The sequence below is a fragment of the Natator depressus genome, chromosome 1, assembly GCF_965152275.1.
Source record: "Natator depressus isolate rNatDep1 chromosome 1, rNatDep2.hap1, whole genome shotgun sequence".
In the NCBI taxonomy this organism is placed as follows: domain Eukaryota; kingdom Metazoa; phylum Chordata; order Testudines; family Cheloniidae; genus Natator; species Natator depressus.
Genome location: NC_134234.1, coordinates 23,312,084 through 23,334,996, shown reverse-complemented (window position 1 = coordinate 23,334,996; position 22,913 = coordinate 23,312,084). Strand labels below are relative to the sequence as shown.

The 22,913-nt window shown below is 45.6% G+C and overlaps 1 protein-coding gene across 1 annotated transcript in view; it reads right to left on the bottom strand.

Annotated features, from left to right (window-relative positions):
• Positions 1–13,204, bottom strand: part of TMEM135 (transmembrane protein 135) — a 364,456-nt gene extending 351,252 nt beyond the window's left edge. Inside the window, exon 1 of the mRNA XM_074956363.1 lies at positions 12,715–13,204. Coding sequence (XP_074812464.1) covers positions 12,715–12,855 — 141 coding nt within the window. The 5' untranslated portion in view covers positions 12,856–13,204. The remainder of the gene's footprint in view (positions 1–12,714) is intronic.
• Positions 13,205–22,913: the final 9,709 nt, after the last annotated feature.

Here is a 22,913-nt window from a genome sequence, read left to right as displayed (position 1 = left end):
ACAAGTACTCCTTTTCTTTTTGCAGATACAGACTAACACTGCTGCTACTCAGAAACAACCCTGTCTTTTTTCAATTCCAGGATGTAGTCTAGTATATATGACAGCGAAGACGACGCTGGTGGAAGGTGTCTTATATGTCACATCAGTAGCTGAATCTCATCCACTTCTGTAGGTAAGTATTATGAGTAAACTGCTTCCTACTGTGCAACAATACTCTGGTTACCTCCTCAGACCAGACTGAGTCTAATCCCACAAGCCATTGATTAGCCATGCTTAGAGGCGAAGAACTTCCAGGTTGGAGTGAAGAATTTGACAGGCATCCTTAGAGAGAAGATGGAGAACATCTGAAGGGTGATCGGTTGACAAACAGCCAACTAGATGAGGAAAAGAAACCATACCTGTCTTGGCTACATTAGGCCCACCAGAATAACCCTGGCCTTATCTTTCTTTACTTTGATCAGCACCTTGTATATTAGAAGAACTGGAGGAAAATGCATACAGCAGACCCAATGTTTAATGAAGGAGAAAGACATCTCCCAAGGAACGGCGACTCAGTCCACCTCTCGAGAACTGGAAGCATTTCTTGTTTCTGGCCATGGTGAAAAGGTCTACCTGCAGGATGCCCCATCACCATATGTGGTGGAGCATGATGGGACCTATTTCCCATTAGTGGTCCTGAGCAAAAAAGTGTCTGCTGAGGGTACTCGTGGTGATGTTTGGAATGCCCAGAAGGTAAACTGTTGTGATTTCATATGCACCAACTCCAGAATCTCATCACTTCAGTACAGAGGAAGGGTGATCTTGCTCCCTATTGATTATTTATATAAAACATACATGACACGTTATCTGTCATGATCTTCATGTATTTGCCCAAAATTACAGTAGGTACAGTGCATAAGTTGCTCTATGATGCACCACATCACTTTCTTCCTGTCCTACAAACACTGCAAAGTGATTTCCAGTGCATTGAAGGTATCAGAATGCGAACAGATGGCAACTATAATAGAACCTCATTGTTACAGACACCTCAGAAATGGAGGTTGTTCGTAACTCTGAAACGTTCATACCTCTGAACAAGACATTATGGGATGCTCCTCAGGGTGGACTGCTCAGAGCGAGGGCTCACAACTGTGCCTGTGAACTTCAGTGTCTTCTACTCTACCTGTAAATGGCTGCCCAGCAAGTGGGATGTGCACAGACAGCTGGTTCTAGCCCCCTGGCTCCAAGGGTGATGAGTGATGCACCCTGGGGCACCAAGGTGTCAGTGGGTATGCAGTGCAGGCTATGGCCCTTTAAAACTGAGCTGCTCCTTCTGAGCGCAACATCCAGGCAGGAGCTTGGGCTCCAGCTCCAGCAGCAACACTCCAGGCCAGGTTCCTGCAGGAACTTGGGAAGTTTCTTTTCCAGAGAGGGCGGGGAACTGCGCTTGTGGCTTACACGAAAGCTGCAGACCCCAACGCTGCTCCTGCTCTGCCTGCCCGGGGGCCCACAGTTGTGCCTGTGAAACTCAGCATCTTCACCTCCTACCTGTGACTGCCCCCATGTGGCAATTAAGGGGTGGGGGTAGGAACGGGAACAGACAGCCCAGATGTGCCTACCTTTAAGATGCAATACAGGCACAGTACAGTATTTGCTACTTGGGGGAGGAAGGGGGCGGAGGCAGGTCATCTCTGCTGCTGTTGGATTGCTTACTTACGGTTCCACATGGTGTCCGGTTGACCAGTCAGTCAGTAACTCTGATGTTCGTATCTTTGACGTTCTACTGTACTTCTTCATATATATCAATTTCATTATATGATTGTTCCCCCCCCCAATCAGGAAAAAATAGTTCATATAAATGATCACTGATAATATTGGTGTTCAAAAAAGTCTAGATTCTACTGTATTGTCACATGGAACAGAAGGAAAAGTTATAAAGAAGTTAATATCCGCTTGTAACCTTCCTCTTCCTCTGGCCCCAAACTACCTCCAAATACCACATCTCCTTCCCCATGAACTCTTTTTTCCTCCCTGCCTTAGTCCTTAATGGGATCATTCTCCAAAATGTTTCAGCTTTGCCCATTAAAGCCCTGTCTACACCAGAAAGTTTTGTTGCGAACATCATAGCTCAGCAATCGGTGTACCTGAGCTAGCACTGAAAATTATACAAAGTTGCCCAAACCTCAAAGACAGTTTATGAAATCATGGTAAAGATCATTTGTTCTTGTCTACACTTGTAGTAACGCTAGACATGGTTTGGTCCTGTCTACGTGTCTGCACTGGTTCAGCAGCACCATCTTGCTGACATTCACTAAAAGCAACAGGAAAATTTCTGCCTGTTGAAGAGTTTTGGTCATTAAAAACTTGACAACAATTAGACTACTGGTGTGTGAAGACCACAGCCTATCACAAAGACCAAAATTGTCTCATTGTTTCCTTGCATTCCCCTGCCAGTATGTCTGCTCTTGTCTTACACTTAGATTGTAAGCTCACTGGGGCACAATCTGTCGTTTTGTTCTGTGTTTGTATAGTGTCTAGCACAATGGCATCCCAGTTATGACTGGGGCTCTGAGGTGCTCAATAATACATATAATAAATTATCCATCATTGGTACTTTCTCCCTCTCTTCTAACACAATGCTATTTTGTAATTATACCTTTTATTCAGACATTTTGCAAAGTGCTTTCTAAATGTTGTGACAGGGTCGGGCTAGATGGCTACAGGAGAGTAATAGAAGGCAAATATATTAGCCCCAGGTTAAGTAGGTGCCTTGTCCCTCGGTAAGGTAACAGGGAAGGTTCCAGAACAATCAGGAACCTTCTGGAGACAATTAAGACAGGCTGATTAGAACACCTGCAGCCAATCAAGAAGTTGCTAGAATCAATTAAGGCAGGCTAATCAGGGCACCTGGGTTTTAAAAAGGAGCTCACTTCAGTTTGTGGCGTGCGTGTGAGGAGCTGGGAGCAAGAGGCACTAGGAGCTGAGAGTGAGAATGCGGACTGTTGGAGGACTGAGGTGTACAAGCATTATTAGACACCGGGAGAAAGGTCCTATGGTGAGGATAAAGAAGGTGTTGGGAGGAGGCCATGGGGAAGTAGCCAAGGGAGTTGTAGCTGTCACACTGCTGATCCAGGAGACACTCTAGACATCTGCATTCCACAGGGCCCTGGGCTGGAACCCGGAGTAGAGTGTGGGCCCGGGTTCCCCCCCAAATCCTCCCAACTCCTGGTCAGACACAGGAGGAGTCGACCTGGACTGTGAATTCAGAAAAACGGCCAAGCTAAGGGCTGCCGTGATGCTCCAAGGTGAGCAAATCCGCCAATAAGCGCAAGACTCACCAAGGTAGAGCAGGAACTTTGTCACAATGTATATTTATCTACACACACCATGCAGAACAATTATTTCTACCACCGCAGTAATTCAGCCACCTCTGGGATGAAACACAGAAGGAGTTTACCAAAAGTTTAGAAGAGGAAGTGAAGAATACTTTAGCCAAATTAAATTGCAAGATTAAATTCTGTCTACCGTAATCAATTATGTAAATGAAAATTTAATCATGACACTAGCTAACACTGCTGCTTTAGAAGAAATGTACCACAAAAATTTCAGATGTTCACATAGAGCAATCAGGATTTTTTATTTAATTTTTGTCATTCAGGAGACCCACATATAGTAAGTGGACAAAAGTTCATTTATCCACATTAAAAAACTGAAAGGTTAAAACAGACCTTCCTATCATTTGAACCCATAACTCCAGAGGCCTACATGTTTCAAACCTCATACTTCAGCTACCTAAGGTCCTCCTTTCCAGCTTTAAATTTTTTAAATGAAGGAGTCTTAAAAAAATAATTTTTTCCCCCTCAGTCTGTTTGCATTCTTAGGAAGTAGGCCAACCATTAATGACTCAAAATACAAAAAGACACTTTCAAATTCTGTTCTGTTTTCTTTCCATTTTTAATTAATGGGCCTTATTTACACTGGACTTTTGTAAGCTATGTTATTTAGTCATATTTTCTTGGGCACTCAGGATGTCTTTAGTCATGGAGCACCTTTAAAGAAAAACGTTATTATAAAACTTATTTCAGTCTTTTTAGCACTACTGTCAGCTAATTATTTTGCACTTTTTCCTATAACACCTTCCATCTGAAGATAGCAAAGTGCATGACAAGTATTAAAGAATAAAGCCTTACAATGACTCTGGTAATATAGGTATTACAGAGTACTGGAGTCAAAGACACCATCTGTAAGCCATCTACTGTTACCTCTTCCATTATGTTACATGTTCTGTTTCCAGTATTCAAACAAGAGTGCTGTATTCAACAGACACACTCCTCACCATCAGCAATACCTCACAAGGAGATACTAAATACTCTTAAATGTTACAGTTCAGATGCTTTATAGGAACAGCTAAATTAGAATTACATTTTTAAAAGATAACATGTCCACATAGTACTGGCAAAACTTGTACATATGGCTAGCACCATTTCAAACACTTTAACTGAGCAGGAACAGCAGGACCAGCACAGACAGGTCTGTGATGTTTCAACAAGCTTGGGCATGCTTTTAATAGCATTAGCAGTAATGGATAGGTATCTAGCCTCCTGAAAGCAGTCTTTTTGGGCTGCGCTTTCATAGCTATCCCTGGCTTTTGAGGTAGTCACTGGCCACAAAAAAAATCAAAATGTGCCCACTCAGGATTATTATTTGGAAATTGGGAAAGGATCACAGATCCAGCAGTCAATGAGGTCACCAGCAGCCAACAGTGTTTGTCTGCTGAGATTCCTTGGCTGCTCAAGTTAGTGGCAAAATGGAGCATCTAAATGTAAGCAGTGTCAGGATGAGCTCCACCCTGACATCTGGTGGTGAGGTGTGGCAAGTTGTGAAAAAAAACTTCAGGGGCCGATCTCATTTGCATAGGCACACCCACCCCGCCTAAACTGAGGCCATAGCTGCCCAAATGGTCACTTTGGCTGCTGTGGGATCCCCAGTGTTGCTGTTATTGGGGCAGGAAGAATAAATTGTTATTACCCTGATTATGGGAACTGTGCTTGGAACGGTACTTGGCCTTTTGTTATGATGGAGGGACTCACCATCAACTAAGTAGCACTCGCTAGGCAAGGGTCATGGGTTCCAAAACTCTGTGAATTGAGAGGCTGGGGACAAGTATTAATACTTGGTGGCCTGGGCCCCTTGGTGAGGGCCTTACATGCTAATTGCACTTCCATCTCTCTCCACTGTGGAATATCAGAGCTAATTTTGATTTCATTAGAAGTCTAGTTACAGGCTGCTGAGCTCATTTTGGGCTAATAGTGCACCAGCACTGAGGTTCCCCTACTACAAGCTGAATTCACCAAAGAGCTGAAATCATTGAGCGTTGTGTTAAGTAGTGGGGGAGCCTGAAGATATATTGTGGAGCAGTTTGCGGGACGGCTGGAGTGCCTTGTGGACAGGCTGGTGGAGCAGTTCGTAGGACAGCGGGAGCTGCTGGTGGGACGCGGAGCAGTTTGTGGACTGGCTGGTGGAGCAGTTCGTGGGACGGCGGGAGCTGCTTGTGGGCCGCGGAGCGGAGCTGAGCGAAGGAGTTCGTGGGGCAGCTGGCGGAGCGGAGCGAAGGCCTATGGAGCTGTGGGGCGGTCAGCTTCAGATCATGTAAGGTGCCTCTTACCCCCGTCCCATCTCCACCCATGGTGGGAGGTAAAGCTCTGCAGATAAACTTTCGAACTCTGGGGCTGCCCTGACCAGGGACAGAGACTTTTGGGTCACTGGACTTTTGGGACTTTGGGTGATTTGGGGTTGCTGGACTCAAGAACCAAAGGGAAAGGGGCATGCCCCAATTTGCTTGGGGTGGGTTTTTTGCTCATGGGTTGTGTTATGAATCCTGGTGGTGGTGTTTCCCCAGCATAATGCCAGATTGTTTCTCCCTGTTATTAAAAGGCTTTTTGCTACACTCAGACTATGTGCTTGCAAGAGAGGAAGTATTGCCTCTTGGAGGCGCCCAGCAGGGGTGGTATATATTTGTCCCAGGTCACTGGGTGGGGGCTCGAGCCGGTTTGCATTGTGTTATTGGAATGGATCCCCTAGATATTGAACCCGGCCCTTGTTGCTGCCAACTCTGATGGTCAGAAGGGTTACATAAAAAATGCTCACTATTTTGGGGACAGTTTGGTACCTCCTTTGAGTTGTCTCTGGCTAGCCAATCTGTCAACAGAAAGTCGGTTGCTGTAGCTGTTACTGCTCTAAGATTGCTGCCTCATTTATACATGACACTCTTTGGAGATCAGAGATTTGGTATGATTATGTCTGCTGCAAAAAAAAAAATCCCTAGACTTTTCTAAATAATAATTTTCACTTTTACAGAATTTTTTTAGTATCTCAAAGTATTTTACAAGTATTAATTATCATGCCTCATGCCACTAACTCCACAAGTTTGGTGTCATGTGGATTATTATACCCACTTTATAAATGGGGAAATTGAGGCACACAAAGGTAAAATGATTTACTCAAAGTCACAGTGGCAGGCTGAATAGAGGACTCAAAAAACCTGATTCCGCAGACCACTATTGACCAAGAGACACACTATTATATTCTCTTACATCCACCCACCCTTTTCTTAAGCTCAACTGAAAACAAGACAGTATATACAATCCACTAAGTTTTAAAAATGGCTACTTCTGGATTAAATATATACATAAATATATATACAGTATATACAATCCACTAAGTTTTAAAAATGGCTACTTCTTTCCACAGAAAAGGAAATACAACTGAGTAAACTTAATATTCAAATTATAAATGACAAATTCACATAATTCAATTTACTTATTCACAAATTCAATCTACTGCACTTTCTGATGTATAACATGCTTCTGCTATAAAAACGTGAGGCAAATGAAAATTCCCTTATTTAGAATAAAGATAAATCCTGGTTTCATTAAATGAAAGAATATATCTGGTGCGGGGGAGGGGTGAAACTCTATAGTTCCACTAAACTTGGCAGGTCAAGGATTTAATGAAAACTGTGTGGTGGAAAAAGGAGACAATTTAGTTTTACATATCACCTTCCATGTTCAAGTTACCTAGAAACAGTTTACAAAGTAGTAAGTGAAATACATGTAGTGCACTGAAGTGTAAGCAAACAGAGCCGCTATTCAGCACTCAGTAGTTCACAGTTTGGATATTTGGATCCATTGCAGTGACAAAGAGGATTTAGACTGTTACTCAGTATACCAGCATTTTTCACAACTCTTCAAAAAAAGGTTCCATGAGATCTTTAGCTTGCAGTTATGTGGAATCGGATCCAAGAGCATGATTATTAATATTATACTTCTGATTAGGGCTTGTCTACGTTACAGATTTTTTTGTACTGATGTAGTTGGTCCAAAAATACAGAATGTAAACAAGCCCCGAGTTTTATAGGTTTCCTTGAAAAGGGTAAACGGTGATATTCTGGTTTTGCAACTGGCCTTGCATTGAAAAAAACATAACTTTTCATATTTAACTTTTTTTTCTTAGCTAAAAATTTTAAACCACATCACTAAAATTATTATTTATGTGGCTTTGGAATTGTAGGTATAATTGAAGAGAAAAATTCTGCCTCACTCAAACTGAGTGGAAGTATGTAAAAAATACCAGCGAATGTAGAGCTTCTCTTGGTTTGTAGGTGTAGTCACACTCTGACTACCAAGGTCTGAGCTTGAAAGGAGCTGATTCAGAATTCCTATTGACTTCACTGAAAATTGTGATGCATTAGAGCAGTGGTTCCCAAACTTGTTCTGCCGCTTGTGCAGGGAAAGCCCCTGCTGGGCCGGGCCAGTTTGTTTACCTGCCGTGTCTGCAGGTTCGGCCAATCGTGGCTCCCGGTGGCCGCGGTTCGCTGCTCCAAGCCAATGGGAGCTGCTGGAAGCGGCACGAGCCGAGGGACGTACTAGCCGCCGCTTCCAGCAGCTCCCATTGGCCTGGAGCAGCAAACCGCAGTCAGTGGAAGCCGCGATCGGCTGAACCTGTGGGCTCGGCAGGTAAACAAACCACCCCGGCCCAGCAGGAGCTTTCCCTGCACAAGCGGCAGAACAAGTTTGGGAACCACTAGATACATCAGATTCACACTCATGACTAGCATGTGTATTGGCAAATGGCTTCCTCTGGGTACTCTGCAGATGGTTTGAGCAGCCAGCTTTAGATACCCAACAACAGGGGAAACATCAAAGCAGAATGTGGGTAGATGCCTGGTCTTTGAAAACATGTTTTAGGACAGTCACCCAAGTCTGAATGCTCAGGCTCAGCTGCACTCCAGATGCTGGAATTTTCAAAAAATCATTGCTATAAGATGTAGATTCTCCAAATACTGCTGTTTTACCTGATTTTACTCCTTTCTCTCTAGTTCAAAATCATTAAAGATACTTCAGCAATCTTCTTATGGGGCACCTGTAGTGTAGTGAGGCAATGAGGTAAGTGCCTTCAAATTGATAGAAAAGTCTCAGAAATAGGTGGAGAGGAAGACTTAGTCACTCGGTTTTTAAAAAATGCTATTAAAGCACTTTTTTCACTTCCTGTCTTTGAATGTTGCAGAATTGGAAGTGAAACAGATGAGGAGTGCTGTCTACATACATTTGCTAACATTTTCAAAAGCTTGGGCAGATGCAAATAGCCATTTGGGTATTCGGGCTACCATCTAGGACAGTGGTCTCCAACCTTTTTATGCCCAAGATCACTTTTTGAATTTAAGGGCAACCCAGCATCTAACCCCCCGCTTCCTCGAGGCCCTACCCCTTCCCCAAAACCCTGCTCCACTCACACTATCCCCCGCCCCCCCATCGCTCGCTCTCACTCACTTTCACCAGGCTGGGATAGGGAGTTGGGGTTCAGGAGGAGGTGCGAACTCTGGGCTGGAGCCGAGGGGTTTGCAGTGTGGGAGGGGGCTCTGGGCTGAGCCTGGGGCAGGGCTGGGAGTGCAGGAGAGGGTTCAGGCTCCCGGAGGGGGCGCAAGGCTGGTGGTTGGGGTGCGGCCTCCCGCCGGACAGCACTTATCTCCAGCAGCTCCTGGTTGCTGGATCAGCATGGCTGCCACTAAAGCAGGCTCCCTGCCTATCCCAGCCCCACGCCGCACCCAGAAGAGGCCAACAAGCCCCTGCGGCCCCTGTGGGGAGGGGCGGAAGCATGTAGCTCCGCGTGCTGCCCCTCTCTGCAAGCACTACCCCCGCAGCTCCCATTGGGCATAGCTACCCGTTCCCGGGCAATGGTATCTGCAGGGGCAGTGCTTGCAGGCAGGAGCAGCACGCAGAGGGAGACCCCTGCCCCCTTCCAGAAGCAGCATGGGGCCAGGGTAGGCAAGGAGCCTGTCTTAGAAGCTCTGCTGTGCCGCCAGAGATCACGATCAACCAGTTGGTGACCACGGATCTAGAGCTTCAAGTGGTAGTTGGGCACGCCAGACATTTTGTAAATTGGCATTTTTCTATGCACAAGCTGCATGGGAGCCCATGTTTGGTGGCATTTTCAAAGACAGTCATATAAATTCAATGGGTGCTCAGAGCTGAGCAAAAGCACACCGTAGATGTAAACTGATCTCTTTATGTATGATAGAGGTCTGGACGTGCAGTATAAAAGCAATCTACTTTCAAACATCTTTGTAGAGTGGCCAGATCCACAGGATTGAGAACAGGGAGAAGTGTTGGGGAAGATGGCACAGAGAATGAGGGGGACAACAGGAATACAACTATTCAGATCCAAAATCAACACCATAATTACAGAAATGAGGTCCCTCAATGATGAGTTACTGAACATTTAAAAACCCTTCCTACCAATATAGAGCAGACACTTTGTATTCTGGATGTAAATTGCGTAAATAATGCAGGGAGCAATGGCAGGCCAGAGGAGTCATAGCATGGATTAGCTAAGCACCCCAGAAGCTATTTGTCTCTACTTGAGCTTCTAAATGTGTGTGTCGGGAAGACCCACTGAGAATTACCAAGTGAACAGACAACAAAGTAAGGACACTAGAATGAAAAGTACTATTTATTTTGACAATTGCAGTTTAGGCGCAGTTACTTTTAATACTTAATGTTTATCCAGCCTCTTTTAATGCTTCATGCAACAGGGTGCTGCTCCACAATTAGTGCTCCTAGGCACTACAGTAATACAAAGAACAGATAGAAACAAGGCTCATCATAACAAGATAGTTACATGAATATTGACAGCTTTACTTAATATACCTAAAATCAGCTATATGACCATCAAATATACTCCTTAAAGGATGCTATCAATTTACCTTAGGTCAATGGCAAAGGTTTTCCAAAATTAACTGAAGCAAAGCTAAAGACAACTGGAACACTAAGCTTGCAGGCTTAATTTTTACCTGAAGCACATTTAAGCACATTACATAGGTGTGTAAAAAATATCAGGACTGCTTAAGAATTCAAAGAGACTGTTTTTGGCCAACATTTCACTTACAAATAATTTTCAGCAAATGCTGGCTACACTTAATTGGCTCAGTCAGTCTCCATAATTGACAGAGAGGTGGGCAAACATTTCAGAAATGTAAGCTGTAGATGTTACAAATTGGGACTGTGGCTCACAACTGTCCCCAAATGTGTTCATTTCCGTACCACTAGCCTCCGGCCAGTCACTCTCTCCTTGTCTGTTCACTCTAATTTACTCCCACACAAATTTTTGGAAGATGAAATGTTAGTTATCTCTACTTACCTAACTTATTAACTTGTGGCACCAGAGAAGCAGACAAACAGAGACAATTACATGCTTGGCAGAGAACAAGGCCAGACACGTACATTTCTACTGCTGTGAAGAGGACAGGGCCTAAAGTAGTACTGGAAACAACACTTGACTACCCACTGATAAAATTAAGATGATGAAACAGTAGCCGCAAAGCACATAGAATATCAGGAGGAACTTACAGTTAGAATACATAAAATGCAGAATTTGATTTTTCTTCACACAACTTGGATTTTTTTACTCATTGCTGTGAGTTGTTCAAACAAAGATCCAGGTTCTGCAAACACCTTACACTTGTGCTTTGCTTTACTCACAAGTGGTAACTCCCACTGAAGCTAATGAGATCACTCACATGGGTAAAGTTAAGAATGGTAAACAAAAATAACAAGGTTGTGCAAAGACTGGTGTGTGAATTTCTCTGTATGGAACAACAAATTTTAACTCAGAAGCAAGCCTGTCATGATTTTCATTCAGTGAAACCATTCAGTGACTGAGAGTGCTGTTACAATTCAGGGTTCAGATGTGCCATAAGTCTTACTCATTTTGGATTCACTTTAATATCTTCAAGTTTCCCTCTCTTGTAAGGAAGGATTGCATGGAGTGTTTTAATCCAATCTTTAAACTGGTATTTTCAAAGGAACCTAAGTGGGTTAGGTGCCCAATGTCCATTAAATGGGTGCTTAATCTACTTAGGCTCCTTTGACAATCCATGCTTAAGATACTGTCAGCCTGACTGTCCTCTTAATTTTACAAATGCAGTTTCCACTGATTCCAATGGGAGCTGCACAGCTGCTATTGATAGAATGATCAACACCCTAAATTTTCTCTTTTAACCTGTCACCACTTGAAACAGCATAAAATCTTGTAAATTTCAATCTCTCTCCTCCCAAATGAAATATCACCATTCACCTAGTCAAATTAGGAAAATATCTCATCTGGCCTCACAAGCTACTGCTGGGAAAGTGAAGATACATCTTGCATAATTCTCTCTCTCTCTCTTATAGAGAGAGAGAGTATTTTCTGCACACGTTCCCCAGGATACAGAGGCCTGTAAATTACATAGTTAAAGGTAGGATAAGTATATTTAAAATGAGGAATACAAACTTTTGATGGAAGCAAAGGAGAGGTAAGCAAGAGGCAAGCACATAACTGCCTGAGGAAAAAAATGTACTTAGAAAGGAACAGCAGATACTTCCCAAAGTGGAGGAAAGGTGGGAGAGAATATCTACAGTTAAGCAGGGAGGACATATCCCAAATGCCCCAAAAATGTACAGTGAGCAGAAGGAGAGGCAGGATGCTCATCCCAGATGCATTCCAAAATAAGGAGTAACATACCTTAATCTTGCATTGGAATTCATCCCAGAAGTCTCCCTACCTAAAAAGACCCCTACACACATAGTTTCCTCTTCGGGGAAGGAGTACCTCAGGCACCGGGAATGGTGCCAAATTTCTCCAAAGTCCCCCCATCCCCAACACCCCTGCCTCACCCAGGTGGGTATCCCCTCAGAAGACAGGGATGACATCCTTGTACCACATGGTTCTCTATCTGCTCCCTGTAGGATCTCCTCCTGATCCTCTCACCAGATAAAGGACGCTGTCATCCCCAGTGCATCCTTGTTCCCCTCACTGTCCTGGAGGTCAAGGGCTTTCTTCCTCCCTTCTCCTCCAACAGAACTCATCCTGGTGACCTCCTCCTCCTCCTCCTCCTGTCCCATTGGCCCTCCCGCCATGTCTCCTGTCCCATTCAGGGCTTACCAAACACAGGGTGCTTTGTTTCCTTCTGCAACCCCCCCGGTCCTGATCCTCTCCGCCCTACTCAGTGTCATCCCCCCAATCCCTGCCCTGTCCCCCCAACCTGCCCACCCTCCTCCCACAACCCCTGTCTATCCTCCCTGCCACACACAAGCCCGGGATTCCCCCCCCCCGCAGCCCCTGCCCATCCTCCCCCCATGTCCATCCTCTCCCCGCCCCCCCCGCGGCCACGTCCCTCTCCCCGCCCGGGTCCGGGCTCACCAGGTAGAGGGTGCCGTAGATGCGCAGGGACTCAGCCAGCGCCCCGTGGGTGATGTGCACGAAGGCCTGGCCGCAGTGCGGGTGCCAGGTGTGCCCGATCTCGTAGCAGTTGTGGGGGATGGACTTGCTCAGCGCCGCCATCTTGCCGCGCTCCTGCGACCGCCGGGGAGGGGCGCCGCGGCACCACTAACGCAGGAGAAAGGTCGCGCGGGCAGCTCGCGCGGCCGGGGTTACTCGCGGCCAAACCCGCCCCCAGCGCGGCTCGCGTGAGCCCTGCAGCCAATCAGCGCGTCCCGCGCCCAGGGAGCTAGCGGGATGAGCGGACTGGGGCTTTCAGCGCTTGTGTTCCCCGAGGCCGGCGGCTGCCCCGACCGACTGGGCGGGAGGAGGAGCCAGCGGGACCGGAGAGCGAATTCTGCATGGGGGGCGGTGTGCATGCCCCGTGCGGTGCAGAGGGCCCGGATCTCTGAATGTGGGCTGGATGGGGAGCTCCGTGCATGGCCGGGGGGGGGGGTGGAAAAGGCTGGATAGGGAGCTCCGTGCGTGGCGGGGGAGGGGTGGAAAAGGCTGGATTGGGAGCTCCGTGCGTGGCGGGGGGGGGGGGTGGAAAAGGCTGGATTGGGAGCTCCGTGCGTGGCGGGGGAGGCGGGTGGAAAAGGCTGGATTGGGAGCTCCGTGCATGGCGGGGGAGGCGGGTGGAAAAGGCTGGATTGGGAGCTCCGTGCATGGCGGGGGGGGGGTGGAAAAGGCTGGATTGGGAGCTCCGTGCATGGCGGGGGGGGGGGTGGAAAAGGCTGGATTGGGAGCTCCGTGCATGGCGGGGGGGGGTGGAAAAGGCTGGATTGGGAGCTCCGTGCATGGCGGGGGGGGGGGTGGAAAAGGCTGGATTGGGAGCTCCGTGCGTGGCGGGGGGGGGGGTGGAAAAGGCTGGATAGGGAGCTCCGTGCGTGGCGGGGGAGGGGTGGAAAAGGCTGGATAGGGAGCTCCGTGCATGGCGGGGAGGGGGGGGGGTGGAAAGGGCTGGATAGGGAGCTCCGTGCATGGCGGGGAGGGGGGGGGTGGAAAGGGCTGGATTGGGAGCTCCGTGCATGGCGGGGAGGGGGGGGGGGTGGAAAGGGCTGGATTGGGAGCTCCGTGCATGGCGGGGAGGGGGGGGGGTGGAAAAGGCTGGATTGGGAGCTCCGTGCATGGCGGGGAGGGGGGGGGGTGGAAAAGGCTGGATTGGGAGCTCCGTGCATGGCGGGGAGGGGGGGGGTGGAAAAGGCTGGATTGGGAGCTCCGTGCATGGCGGGGAGGGGGGGGGTGGAAAAGGCTGGATTGGGAGCTCCGTGCATGGCGGGGAGGGGGGGGGTGGAAAAGGCTGGATTGGGAGCTCCGTGCATGGCGGGGAGGGGGGGGGGTGGAAAAGGCTGGATTGGGAGCTCCGTGCATGGCGGGGAGGGGGGGGGGTGGAAAAGGCTGGATTGGGAGCTCCGTGCATGGCGGGGAGGGGGGGGGGTGGAAAAGGCTGGATTGGGAGCTCCGTGCATGGCGGGGGGGGGGGTGGAAAAGGCTGGATTGGGAGCTCCGTGCATGGCGGGGGGGGGGGGGGTGGAAAGGGCTGGATGGGGAGCTCCGTGCATGGCGGGGGGGGGGGGGTGGAAAGGGCTGGATGAGGGCGGAGAAAGGGGAATGTTTTGTGCATGTGGGGTGAAGAGGGGTGATTGGGGACTTGGGGAGGTCTGTGCCACCTTCGGTTTTGGAAGTCAAGCTGGACCATTACCCCACCCCGATGGCCAGAGCCCTGATTTGTTAGCCTTCTGCCCACCTCCCTTTTCCCTTCCTGGTTAAGTATCTGGGCTGAGGTGGGTATATTTATGGGCAGTCCTTTGTCTATGTTTGTTGTAATTTTTAATGAATGGGATAGGCACCTGGAGCACTACATGGGTGAATACGGATGTACTTTGAAAATAAAATAACAGGTGCTCTGTGAATGAGGGACACGCATGCACTAATAGCAAATGGATAGGGGATTAACTCCTCAACTCACTGGCTTTCCAGCCTTGTCAATGTCTGATGCGTTGTATCAACATATAATAGAGACATGACATCATCTGCTCCCTTTACAATGGAACAGCTTGTCATGCAAATGAAATAGCTCAGTAGTTCTCAAACTTTTGTACTGGTGACCCCTTTCACATAGCAAGCCTCTGAGTGCGGCCTCCCTTATAAATTAAAAACACTTTTTCATATATTTAACACCGTTATAAATGCTGGATGCAAAGTGGGGTTTGGGGTGAAGGCTGACAGCTTGCGATACCCCCCCGCCACAGAATAACCCCAGTTTGAGAACCCCTGAAGTAGCAGTAATTTGTTGGGGAGAAAGATAGATTTAGCTGTGTGTGATTGGGAGAGGGGGGCAGAGAAATTACGTTGTTTGATAGTGTCATTTTAATGCAAGACATGAAGAATAACTTTGGTTACCAATGGATGTTTGTTCTTTACAAAACCGGGGTGGTTTATCTGTCATGCTGTCCTCAATTGGTTGTGTTATAACTCTGTCTTTAGTTATTCGTTCATCTGATTCACCTGATTCTGTAATTCCCAGGATCAGCACGAGGGCCTTTTTTAATACTTGTATGATGCTGACTTTCCTCCCGTTGTTTGTGGGTAGGTCTGCACTTAAAATGCTACAGCAGCGCAGCTGCAGCACTTCAGAGAAGATGCTGCTACACCGACGACGGGAGAGCTCCCATCAGTGTAATTAATCCACCTCTGCAGAAGGTGGTAGCTATGTCGACGGAAGAAGCAGACCCATCAACATAACGCTGTCCATACTGGGCGTTAAGTCGGTATGAGGCATGTCTCCGCTTGCGAGCTTACAAGCGGCCATATAGCACTGTCCATGTTGGTGCTTTTGTTGGTGTAACCTATGTCACTTAGAGGGGTGGGGTTTTTTCCACACCTCTGAGTGACATAAGTTATACTGACAAAAGTGCTAATGTAGACATATGCTAACTGCGTCACTCAAGGGTAGTGATACTGATGTAAGGTTTTGTCTACACTACAGACTTTTACACTGCAGGGAGTTTATTTTCATCTACTCTCTTTAACAGTCTCATCACCTATGTCAGATATAGCCATTACCAAGGGTAGAAACTGACCTTCACTAGAAGCTAATGTACCTAGAACTAAAACCGAAATTCCATTAACTGTCAATAAGTAACAGACTCTTAACTTTGTCACAACTACCCACTAGAAGGAGACACAACCAGATGCACTAAATGAGCAGATTGCATGGCTGACAATGTTAGATTATCTAGTGTCAGGTGTTTAAGGCCCACAGGAGCTCAAATCCAATCTAGAGTGCCATTTTGCAATGAAACATGGCCATACACGCACAAACACATGGTCATCATCAGGGATAGAAACAGTAACTTTCAGCAACTGAAGCATAAGCCACTACTACAAGCTAAAAGAGCTTAATAAGAGTAAGAGAGTAAGCAGCAGGGCTATTCCAGTTCCAGGGGCCACCATCCAGCCAGAAGGATGCATTACAGCTTCCATAAGGTCTGGGTTGGGTGGTATCCACAAGGGGATCTCCCCTATAAGAAACGCTACACAGTATGTAAAGTGATGGAAGCTCTCTGCTGAGGTCAGAGGAGCCAGTTTTCTAGACTTTGGGCACCATGGTATTGCTGCCCAAATCTGTCATGTGGAGCAGTGCCCCTCAAGAAAGCAAAGTGACTGGCGATGCCCATTGACCTATATTTCCCACCTTAAACACAGCATTTTGCTCTACCCCACTATTTGCAGTCCATCTTAAGTCCTGGAGGCAGTCTTCTGCTCCCATTTTATGGTCCCTGTCACTTCCTCTCCATTATTATTGATGAAGAGTACTCCAGTTTTTCCACCAGGATGTACTGGTTCCAGTTCTGTACTCTTGGTATTTAATTGTTTTCTGATCCTAACCAATTATACTACTTTGTTTAATTGCTTGTTTTGGGATCCCCCCTTCCTGTAATATGGCTGAGAGCTAGCTTCTGTCCTGCAGCAGGTGTGGTAACATGAGTCTCCCTTTCAGCCTGTCTCCTGAATCTGTAACAGGGCTGTTTGTGGTCAAATGGAGTCTCTTTCTCTCTGGTCCTTGCCACCAGCAATATCCCTCCATTGTCAATGTTTTTTAATTGATAGAGTAGGAGATCAAGTCATAAAAACACTTAGCACTAACAGGGCTGCATATTACCAAAGTGCTGTGCAAACATCAGCTAATTACAGGTTTCAGAGTAGCAGCTGTGTTAGTCTGTATCTGCAAAAAGAAAAGGAGGACTTGTGGCACCTTAGAGACTAACAAATTTATTTGAGCATAAGCTTTCATGAGCAGCTCACGAAAGCTTATGCTCAAATACATTTGTTAGTCTCTAAGGTGCCACAAGTCCTCCTTTTCTTTTTATCAGCTAATTAGGCTCTCCACCTTTGGAGATCTAAGTTTTCTCTGAGATGTCAGCCGAAGGACATTCTGTTTAACAATAATTTTGTTTATGCTGCTGTGTTTTACATTTTCCATATACCTTGCCCTCTTTTTTTTTAAGATATTATCAGTCGCGATAAAAGCAGTACCTTTCAAGTGTAGAGTTTTATCTGCCAAATCCTGACTTTGGAGTAATTAAGAATTCAGAGGCAAGTTAGAGAATAAGTCAGTGTAATAAGAACCTAACAAGCCAGAGAACTGCCTACCTCCAGAGACTCGCCAGCAAGGTATCAAATGTCAACACTCAGCCAATGAAACATTAAGAAGCATTACATCATCGGAACAAACTCTTTGGCTGATCCCAACCTTGGCTCCAGCAGCTCTTTCAGACTTCTGTGGACTGTGCCTAAGTCTCCTCTGCATACAAGGTTCATAGCTCACATACATTATATTAATGACTCCTGTCCATCCCTCTGAACTAAGTTTAAACTTGGTAGCATTTGAAGGATATAAATGCTTCTCTTAGATAAGAGGCATATTCTTAAAGAGCTCCATCCCCAAATCCCTCTTTAAATCATATATATCCTGATTTCCTCAGCTCATCCATGATCCTGAACTCTGTCCTCCTTCATATCTTCCCTCTGCAAAACTGCCTGTCACCTTTTATGCTATTTTCTGCAGTCCTATCCTGCTGTGATTTCATTCACCTCCCTGTCCAAGCCTTCATCGACTCTCATAACTGTTGCAGCTCCTTTATATCTGGCCTTCAAGTCCCACCCGTGCAGCAGTGTGTGGGGAACAGCATTCTTCACTTTGCGCCCTCGTGCAAAAGTCAAGTCAGGAGAAGGCCACCGCAGGAGCTGGACAGAAAACAGGCCCCAGGGTGAGATAGGAAGAAAACCTCCCTTTCCATAAAATAATAACCCAAGGGATCAGTAAAAGTTCAATACCCCCATCAAAGTTATGGAGTTGGGTCAGTTCCAGAGAGAGAAAAGAACTCCTTTATCCTGTAGTCAACTTCCAGGCCCTTCTTAGGGAGACCTGTGGAATCTAATTCAGCAGGTTACAAGCAATTTGTACAGTCCCAACTAATTCCTGCAAATTATCCATTTATCTGGCACCAACCTCTCCCCATCTCTTCCAGCAAGTTTCCCATTGGGGCAAGAGCCAACTCAGTAGCTCCTACCATCTTCCTTTGCCTATTATTTTAATATTCAGAGAGCACCAACAGAGTGCATGTAATCACAACTGGGAGAGGAGTTGCGCCACACCATCATGAATGGGAAGGGAAGTGGTCTGCAAGGCAGATGTTGGCCATGCCAGAAAAGTTTGAGAATTACAGTACCCTATTTAATTTGATACTAATGGTTTGTTTTACCCTTCCCCATAATTTTTCATTCTCAATGAACTGCAGGCTGTACTGAAAACACAACCACATTATAGATGGACGGATGTTTTGGCTCAGGGATAGGGAAGGACCAAGGCTTTTGGTATCAGGAAGGTGTAGGAGGCATTTTGGGTTTGTGGAATACGCTGGATGTTGAAATGCTCAGCAGTGAAATAAGCGATGGTCACATAAACACCACCCTATACCGGAAACCTACCGACCGCTATACTTACCTACATCCCTCCAGCTTTCATCCAGACCACACCACATAATCCATTGTCTACAGCCAAGCTCTAAGATACAACCATATTTGCTCCAACCCCTCAGACAGAGACAAACACCTACAGGATCTCTATCAAGTGTTCTTACAACTACAATACCCACCTGCTGAAGTGAAGAAACAGATTGACAGAGCCAGAAGAGTACCCAGAAGTCACCTACTACAGGACAGGTCCAACAAAGAAAGTAACAGATCACCTTCAACCCCCAACTAAAACCTCTCCAGCGCATCATCAAAGATCTACAACCTATCCTGAAGGACGATCCCTCACTCTCACAGATTTTGGGAGACAGGCCAGTCCTCGCTTACAGACAGCCCCCCAACCTGAAGCAAATATTCACCAGCAACCACACAACAAAAACAGTAACCCAGGAACCTATACTTGCAACAAAGCCCATTGCCAACTCTGTCCACATATCTATTCAACACCATCATAGGACCTAATCACATCAGCCACACTATCAGAGGCTCGTTCACCTGCACATCTACCAATGTGATATGTGCCAGCAATGCTCCTCTGCTATGTACATTGGCCAAAGCGGACAGTCTCTACGCAAAAGAATAAATAGACACAAATCAGACGTCAAGAATTGTAACATTCAAAAACCAGTCGGAGAACATTTCAACCTCCCTGGACACTCAATTACAGACCTAAAAGTCACAATTATTCAACAAAAAAACTTCAAAAACAGACTCCAACGAGAAACAGCAGAACTGGAATTAATCTGCAAACTGGACACCATTAAATTAGGCTTGAATAAAGACTGGGAGTGGATGAGTCATTACACTAACTAAAAACTATTTCCCCATGCTAATTTTCCCCCTACTGTTACACCTTCTGCTCAACTGTTTGAAATGGGCCATCCTGATTATCACTACAAAAGGTTTTGTTTTGTTTTTTTCTCCTGCTGATAATAGCTCACCTTCATCGATTGGTCTCGTTAAGAGTTGGTATGGCAACCCCATTTTTCATGTTCTCTGTATATATATATATAAAATCTTGCTACTGTATTTTTAGCCCACAAAAGCTTATGCTCAAATAAATTTGTTAGTCTCTAAGGTGCCACAAGTACTCCTCATTCTTTCTGCTGATACAGACTAACACAGCTACCACTCTGAAACCAGTGTTGATACTGAAATTTACATATTCAGCTTTCAAATAGAGGTGACTGGGGCAGTTCATGCTACTCAGAGCTATTGACAATGGCTGTTTGCAGACTCAAGGGCTTGTCTACATGGGAAGTTTACACCCGTATAAGCTAAGGCCAGATCTACACTCACAGTGTTTAGCCAGTATAATTGTGGTTGGATGTGTGAAAAACATCACACACACACCCCAAACCAGCATGGCTCTGCCGGCAAACACCCCAATGTAAAGGCAACTTATACCAGCAAAAGAGTCCTTTTGTCAGTATAATTTATGTCATTTGGGGATGTGGTTTAACTAGACCAGCAAATATAAGCTGTTTCTCCGTGAGGGAGTTTGCTGGCAGTGCTGCACCAGTATAGCTCTACTAGGAAAGCCATTGTAGTGTAGACTCCCCGTACACTACAGATTTCTGCCGGCAAGGCTTTGTCCGTTAAGGGTGTGAAGAGGTGTGATCTGTGACTGACATAGCTGTGCCAGAAGTAATCCCTAGTGTGGATGCAATTATACCAGCAAAGCAGCACTTTTACTGGTTGTAATGCTGTATGATTGAAATATGACCATTTATATCCTTGGTTTTGCCACAGTTAGACAATTGCAACGTATTTTGTACAAAGTGTGTCATGTAAGGTGCCAATGGAAAAGTTATGATGCATAAATAAGATCATCCTGTTTAAATCCATGTATCCTCACTGTATCTGAAGTTATTTACATCCAGTCTAGCCAGCCCATTCAAGCTGGATGCCCCATTAAGGACACTTCACTCTTAACAGTGGGCTATGGAAGAAACTCATTCCACCCAGATAGCTCATCAAGCCGTGACAGACATGTGATATGCTTGTGTGACCCTAGACTCCAATTTGTGCCAGTAACTTTCCACAAACTGGGCTGTGAGCTTTGTTTGAAAGAGTGAATTTCCAGGCACATGACTCCATGTTGCCTCTCTCCTGCCCTGATTTTCTGGACTGGATTTACAGCTAAAAGTAGCATACTGAACTATGGACTGAGGACCTTCCAGTCTTTCAGAAGTTACCGGAGAGACTTTACAAGCCAGTAGTCTATAACATCACTGCTATAAACCTGATATAAGGACATTGCAATTATTGTATGTATATGATCTATTAACTCTCTTCTTTTATTAGTAAACCTTTAGATTTTAGTTACTAAAGGATTGGCAGTAGTGTGATTATTGGGTAAGATCTGAGTTATATATTGATCTGGCTAAGTGGCTGATCTCTTGAGATTGGAAGGACCCTATATGTGATTAAATTGGTTTTCAGTAACCACTCATCATAGAGTCCAGCGTCTGGGTGGGGAGACAAAGGCTGAACTGCCTAAGAAGACTGCATTTTTTACTTCTTGTTAACCAGTGTGGTAAGACAGAAGTTTATTTTTGCTACTGGCTTGGTATAATCTAATGATAGAATAACCACATGATTGCGATGAGTCTGCCCTATTTTTCAGCAGTTTGTCCTGAATCTGGCATTCTCAGCTGTGACCCACTGAGGCACGGTGACACTGATACAGCTTGTTTCACTCATGGGGGTCGATTTACTACACCAGTACAAACCACAGCTTTGAGCTGTGTTTGTATCCACACTCAGAGAACTTCGCGAGTATAGTACACTAGTATTCCTAAAAAGTCCCAAGTGTAGATATGGCCTAACGTGTCCATTTTAACCAGTATACTGATATAATCCCCTTTATGGACACTCGTATTCAAGTATAAAAGGACCTTTTTCAGTTTATCTTATTTCACTTGGGGGAGAGAGGGGAGTTAAGCTAAACTGAAAAAAGCCACTCTTATACTGGAATAAGACTGTTTGTACAATGGTCTATACTGGTTTAACTATAATGATATCAGTGGTAAACTTTTCCTGTGTAGACAAGCCCCCCAGGAAGACAGCCCTGCATTGATTTGTGCTCTATTCACATTCACAAACAAAAGAGCTCGGAACTTCAGATTTTGGGTGGTTTTGTTAGTGAAATGGTTGAGTTCTGAGACTAAGGGTGGGTTCTGTGGCAAATTGATCAGCTACAAAATTGTGGCGTACATTGGGTTTATATCATATTGTCTTAAATATACGGTTAGTATGACAAAGACTAAACAAACTACAGTTGTGTTGCACAGCTCTCTTTCAGCTAGGCTAGCAGTTTGAAGAGACTCTATTAGTTTTCTTTCCCTGGCAGGGCAGGTGGCCATGTAGGGGAAGTTAAGGCTATAACAGTTGGGCTGGTGGTGTGAGGGATTCTGCATGCCGCCTCAGTGTATGGAGCTGAAGCTGCTAGCTAATTGGATCAAAATAAGATGAGGAAAGAGAGGAATGAGATCATCCAAAAGAAGAACTGAACCTCGCTAGAGGTTTTGAATTCCAAATGTATGGGGCCTGGGATTCCTTCCATGGAAACATTTTTAAATGTTGAATCAATCTGGAAGTATTTTAAGTAAGAAGAAATATGACACCCTTGCCTCTTTTCCCCTGTGATACTTTCAAATTTGGGGTCTTTTCTGTTCTGTATTTGTTTTTCTACCTTGATTAGGTGATTCAGCTCTTCCCTATTATGCCTGCTCAGTTCAGTGCCTGAATTGGCTCTTCTGGGGGTAGCTACTCTTGCCTTTAACTGATAAGAGATGCTGTTTCTAGCAGAATGGTTTCTCAGTCTTATCTTCCCTTTTTTCTGCTTCCTCTTCTCCAGTTCTTCTGCTATCATCTCTGTTTCTTTCTCCTTTTATGTTTTTTCTCTCCCCAACTCCAGTGTCTTTCCACTTACCCTTATCTTTAAAATGCTTGGAGAGCCTGACATGAAAGATTGTATAAGTGCTAAGCACATTGTTATGGGCCAAATTCATCCCTGATGTTACTCCACTGAAGTAATTTGATATATGCGTGTGTGTGTTTATGTGTATACCCATGGGTAAAATAGGGCAGACTCA